At 38.6% G+C, this 5,942-nt stretch overlaps 1 protein-coding gene across 1 annotated transcript; it reads right to left on the reverse strand.

The window, feature by feature from the left end:
• Positions 1–4,556: 4,556 nt before the first annotated feature.
• On the reverse strand, positions 4,557–5,651 carry LOC133293933 (uncharacterized). Its single transcript, XM_061492558.1, has one exon. It carries the CDS (start codon positions 5,649–5,651, stop codon positions 4,557–4,559), a length of 1,095 nt encoding a protein of 364 aa, XP_061348542.1.
• Between the last annotated feature and the right edge of the window lie 291 nt (positions 5,652–5,942).

Raw genomic sequence — 5,942 nt, forward strand, 5'->3', positions numbered from 1 at the left:
AAGATCATTCTGATGGTCAAAGTGCAATGGTCAGGAAGAACTCCTGAGGAGTGTACTTGGGAGTGTGAGGACGAGCTTCTCCGGAAGTACCCCGAGTTTCGACCAGGTATGTTTCTGATTTTGGGGTCAAAATCCTAAAAAGGTGGGGAGAATGTAAGAACCCGCACCGTTAATTAAGGAATTTTAATTAATAAATTATGAGAAAATAGGAAATGATTCCATAATTGACCCGAATAATCATTATAAGGCTCTAATAATTATAATAAGTGAGTAAGAATGATGAAAGGCGTTTTTCGGAAGAAAAAGTGCAGATACCGATTCTGCTAGTCGGTATAAATGCGTACCGAAAAAGTATCCCGGAAAATTAAAGTAAGTGCATGATAATTACTAGAATAATATGTAGGACTTGTAAAACGAGTTTCAAGTCCAAATAATGAGAACTGGTGCCAGAATCTGATACTGGCTATGAAAAGCACGTACCGGAAAGGTGCTCAGAAAATTATAAGAAAAATATGATAATTCTTGTAAAATTGAGTAGGTTAAGAATCCTGAGTTTGGGATTAAAATGCTAAGCGTAGCAATTAAAGTTAATACTGTGTGTTTTAATTGAAAGTGGCTATATATACTCTAATCATTGGGCACAAAACCCTAGAAAACTAATCCTCCGTGAGTGTTGGTGGCTGGTCAGTTGGTGTTGAAGTTCTTGGCCTCTCTTCACCATTTTCTTGACCAAGTGATCACCTTTACTTGTTTCCTTGCATCTTTGAGCTTGTATACACTTGAGGGTTATCATTGTGAGGGTGTGAGAGTGCATCTTCTGAGTACTTGGACACTGTATGAAGTCAGTGGAGAGCTGAGTTTGTGAGTTGGGTGTTGAGAACCTTGGCCTTGGCATTTGGGGCTCCAAAGTGTCAACCTTTGTGAAGAAATGACCCTTCTTGGTGTGCATTTTCGTGCACAGTGTTGAGGTAGACTTGGGAGTTGTTGTGTGAACTCCATAGAGCATCTCCATCCTCTGTTTTGGCTTGTGGTATGATCACCACATTTGAACTTGAGTTTTTATGCTTAAAAATGGAAGCTTGATGTATGTAAAGGCTAAAAGATGATAACTTAATGTTGGGGTTGGTCAAACACAACTAGAAATGCATGTTTAAGTGTTTAAAATCAGTAAAAACCCAACCTTCGAAGGATATCTTCACGAAATGCAGTTTCTGCATTCTGTCGTGAAATATCCGGATATCTGCCCGAGAAATATCCGGATATGGGATTTGGATATTCGGATATTGGATATCCGGATATGGGAATCTGGATATCCGGATATTGTATATCCGGATATGCACAATGAAATATCCGGATATTGCATATCCGGATATGGTCCCGAGGAATATTCGGATATTCTGGGATTTCGTAGAACAGTAGCTGTGCTGTGTGTTCAGTAGGCTATTGGGGGTTTGTGGACCCTAGATTGATGAAGTTGAACTTCTGTAAGTAATGAACTAAGTCAGAATCAAGTGATTAAGGGCTTATGGCTTGGTATGGAGCCTTAAGACGTAAAACGTAAAGGAAAGGCGTTGTCTTTAAGTTATATGCTTGTGGTGCATTATTATTGATATAATATTGGTCCATAACAGATTGTGAATCTGTTGTGTTTGGACTTTGAGCTGTGGACTCTTGGCTTTGGGTGTTAGCTTGCAAGGTAAGCTTTCGTGTCCTCGGTTCAGCCATGTTGTGGTTCCACCATATCCCATGGGGGTGTGGTTGTATGCATGCTGTGTTACATGCTCTGAATATTTGAAATGCTGTTGAGCTTTATGTGTAATGGCTTTTAATATGCATGTGTTGTTTCATCTTGACGGTAAGCTTGAGTATGTGGCGTCATACGATATGGTGATTCGGGGTGAATGCAAGTGGCGTCTTGCACTAATTGTGGGTAATAGACGTATACTTATTCCTGCATTTCTCTGGCCAGTAGAATAGAATTGACACACATGACATGATTATCTGCTGCACTGCACTATTTTAGAACTGATGATGATAAACTGCTTTTGAACTTATATTGCACATGTAAGTGAGCTTAGGATGGAAGATCCTTGAGGACCCCTTGTCTTACTGAGATTTCTTGTTTAGAGATCTCACCCCATGTTTGGGGAATGCTTATTTCAGGTTCAGGTAGTATGGTGACTGATGCCTCTGGCGGCAGGAGGCTAGAGCTTAGCTGATTATGATATTATGATGTTTTGCTGCCATGACTGGATGTGGATGTTGTTTATGTTTTCCGCTATTTATGATTATGTTGTTGTCGAGACTGATGTTGGGCGTGTTGCCTTATTTGAGTGAGCATGGGGATTGTCCATGACACTTTATGTTAGAACTTTTAGATTGGAGTTGTATAACCTGCTAGTTGGTCCGGCTTACTTGTGGTAGTTCCGTGATTTCTAGAGACACACTTTTATTATCTATGTTTTGAGGTATTTCAGTTAGCTGTTTTATTGCAATTACATACAGGCGATGTTTTATTAATTGATTAATAAGCAAGTTGGTAATGATAATGACATCATAATTGAAAAGAAAAAGATATTCCGCATTTTTTAATTAAGCGCAGCTTAATACGATAGTATGGTAACATTACCGGATATATACAGGGTGTCACAGTGGTGATGTCTCCGTGTGACTCCACAGCCAGTTCCTCGCCTTATATTTGATTGCTGCAGGCAAGGAGAGCCTTGAGAGCAAGGGCGTTTGGTTATGTCATGTTGGAAGGTTTGGTGAGTCTATGGCTTTCTGATGAACCCTTAGTTCATCAGGTTTTTAAGCATGAATTAATATCAATTTGTGTGATTAAATGGATGGAAAATAGGTTAATGTCCTGGAAATCTCTCAAATACAAGTTCTGAAGCTTATGTTGAAAATTTACATTGTTTTTGTAGGGAAATGAAGCTCAAGAAGCAAAAGAGAGAAGGAAGAAGATTCTGAAGAACGGGAAAATTCTAAGTGTTGGGCACTAAAACGCCCAAAACTGAGCGTTTTAGCGTCCTGTTGCACAAAAGATGCTGGTGCTGAACATTAAAACGCCCAAAACTGAACGTTTTAGCGCCCAAGACAGTTAAAAGCAGTTGGGCATCCGTCAAGGTTGAGCGCTAAAACGTCCAGAAATGAGAGTTTTAGCGCCCATGTCAGTTTTCAGTTGTAATTTGTAAATTATAAAAGGACAAGGGGCCTTCACATTCTGACAGATTCCAGATATCAGATCCAATCTATCATATCTCATTCTGACTTTTCCCATCACACTAGGAGAAGGGAGATCAGATCAGGTCTTTCATAGATCTGATCTGACTCCTCATTTTCTCTGAATTTCCAAATTCTTTAGGATTAGTTCTTGTAATAGTTAGTATTTCCTATGTAATTGTACTTGGAGATTGAAGACTCAACTATCATGACAATGGAGTTTGATCTATCTTTCTTCTCTTGTTTGTGTTTCAATTATGTCTGAGTAGAGTCCTTTGTAGTCTGATTCAATGGAACTCAAGTTTGAATTTATGAATGGTTAATTAGATGTTTTGTTTATCTATTATGTGATTGTATGAAGTTGTCTTGATTAATTCTTCATGTTGAGGAATAGTGTAGAACATACATGTTTACATTGTTTCTCTATTTTGACAACTTCATCATCAGTGTTCTAGTAGTCAAGGGATTGATGCTAGGATTCTGATGTGTTCTTAAGACCTTAGTAATTAATGCATGTATTAAAAAAGGAATCACCAAGGGATTGGGGTTTCTGATTAATGTGTCTATCAGGGTAGTAAGGGATTACATCTTGAGATGATAAGAAAAAGGTTGATCAACATCAAATGGTAGATAATTCATAATGGAAATTGGTTCATCTATAAATTCATATTTGAGGGAAAATGACATTTGACTACTTGTTTACATTATAATTTACATTTTAATTATTTATCAAGTTTTAATTCAATTCAGTGTAGTTTCTGGTGACAAGAAATCTATGCAATCTATGAACTTTTGTTTGATTCAACTCAAGTACATATGGTTAGTCAGTTCTTGACACAAATCCTCGTGGGAACGATCTTTACTGATCATTTTATTACTTGTACGACTAGTACCCTTGCTAAACGTCCAACACTTTCACTACTTCAGTAAGCAATTCATCATTCAAAAGTTCAGATGACGGTAGGATTTTTGCAAATTGATCTTAAATGGTAGGAGGATTTGCTTTCTCAAAAATATTTTCCAACACTACTTCGTCTATAACATCTATTTGAAGCAATGTCCTTTATCTTCAGGATATTTCATGGATTCAAACACATTAACTTTGAATTCACCATCATTGACTATAAATATCATCTCACCTTGCTCTACATCAATTAATGTTCTAGCAGTTGCTAAGAACGGTCTCCCCAAGATAAAAGGCATATTGTCATCTTCTTCCATACTAAGTACAACAAAATCAGCTGGAAAAATATAATCATTTACCTTTACGAGGACATCGTCCAGCACTCCTTCTGCCATCTTTATGGATCGATCGGCAAATTATAGAGACATCAAGGTAGATTCAGCTCTGTAATCCCCAAAGATTGTGCAAAAGAGAGGGGCATCAAGTTGACACTGGCTCCCAAATCACATAGAACTCTCCCTACTTTAACATTCTCGATCGTACAAGAGATACTAAACCACTCCGGATCTTTGACTTTAGACGATAATCCCTTTTTGATCACAACACTACTCTCTTCAGTTAAAGCTATTGTTTCCATCTCTCTGAGCTTATGCCTGTTTGATAAGAGACCTTTCATGAATTTTGCATAAAGAGGCATGTTTTCCAAAGCTTCGGAGAATGGAATGTTAATTTGAAGCTTTTTAAACATCTCCATAAACTTCGAGTATTGCTGCTTCTCTTTATCTCTCTTTTGCCGAAGAGGGTATGGAGTCTTTGCATAAGGATTTGGTTGACTGAACCCTGATGGAAGGTTCTTTGTAGTTTTCTTATCACGATTGAATTCTCCTCCAAAGTAGGTTACATCATCATAATTAGGAGCCTTTTCTTGCTTAGTACTATTCTCATTTGTTTCCTCCTCCTTTGGTGCTTCCTTTCCTACCTTTGCTGGCTTTTCTTGAGGTTCAATCACCTTCCCACTCTGAGTAAGGATAGCATTACAATGCTCTCTTGGATTAATCACAGTGTCACTAGGCATTTCCCCTGGAGCTCTTTCATTCAATTGCTTGGCCAACTGTCCAATCTGAGTTTCAAGATTTCGGTTTGAAGCCTCTTGATTCTTGATCGATGCTTCTTGAGTTTTGAAGTTTGATCTTGTCTCTTGAATGAAAGCATTGGTGGTTGAAGCCATGGTCTCTACCAGTTTCTCCAAAGCTGAAGATGTACAAGGTTGTACAGTTATCTGTGACTGTTGTGGCTGTTGAGGTTTGTAGGAGAGGAGGTTTGAGTTATTCCTCCAACCCGTGTTGTTGTTACCTTGGTAGTTGTTCCTTTGTGGGTTTCCCATATAGTTGACTTCTGAAGGTTGAGCCAACGGGCAATTCGCTGCCAAATGTCCTTCCGCACAAATATCACATACTACTGGTTCCTCAGCATTGATGGTAGAGATTTGATTCTTAGCAACTATCTTTGTGAGAAAGTCCATCTACTTCTGCAAACTTTGTTGACCAGTCATCAAGATGTCAAGTCCATCCACCTGCAGAATGCCTCTTCTAGAGGTGGGTACATCCTCATTCTCTTCAGCAGCTAATTCTTCAATGAGTTGTAACGATGCAGTTGGAGCTTTGTTAACCAATGAACCATTAGCAGCCGCATTTAGGAATTTTCTATTAGCAGGGCATATGCCATGGTAGAAGTGCCTCACTTTATCTCCTGCTTCAAGAGCATATTATGGGCAAGCGGTTAACAAGCCTTTGAATCTCTTCCAAGCTGCTCC

Source organism: Gastrolobium bilobum, unplaced genomic scaffold, assembly GCF_033153095.1.
Source record: "Gastrolobium bilobum isolate Gb01-03AN ecotype WA unplaced genomic scaffold, APGP_CSIRO_Gbil_v1 utg22416, whole genome shotgun sequence".
Taxonomy (NCBI): domain Eukaryota; kingdom Viridiplantae; phylum Streptophyta; class Magnoliopsida; order Fabales; family Fabaceae; genus Gastrolobium; species Gastrolobium bilobum.

Bases quoted from the DNA above. Each gene is read 5' to 3' on its own strand.
- LOC133293933 (XM_061492558.1), bottom strand. From the start codon at position 5,651: ATGGACTTTCTCACAAAGATAGTTGCTAAGAATCAAATCTCTACCATC.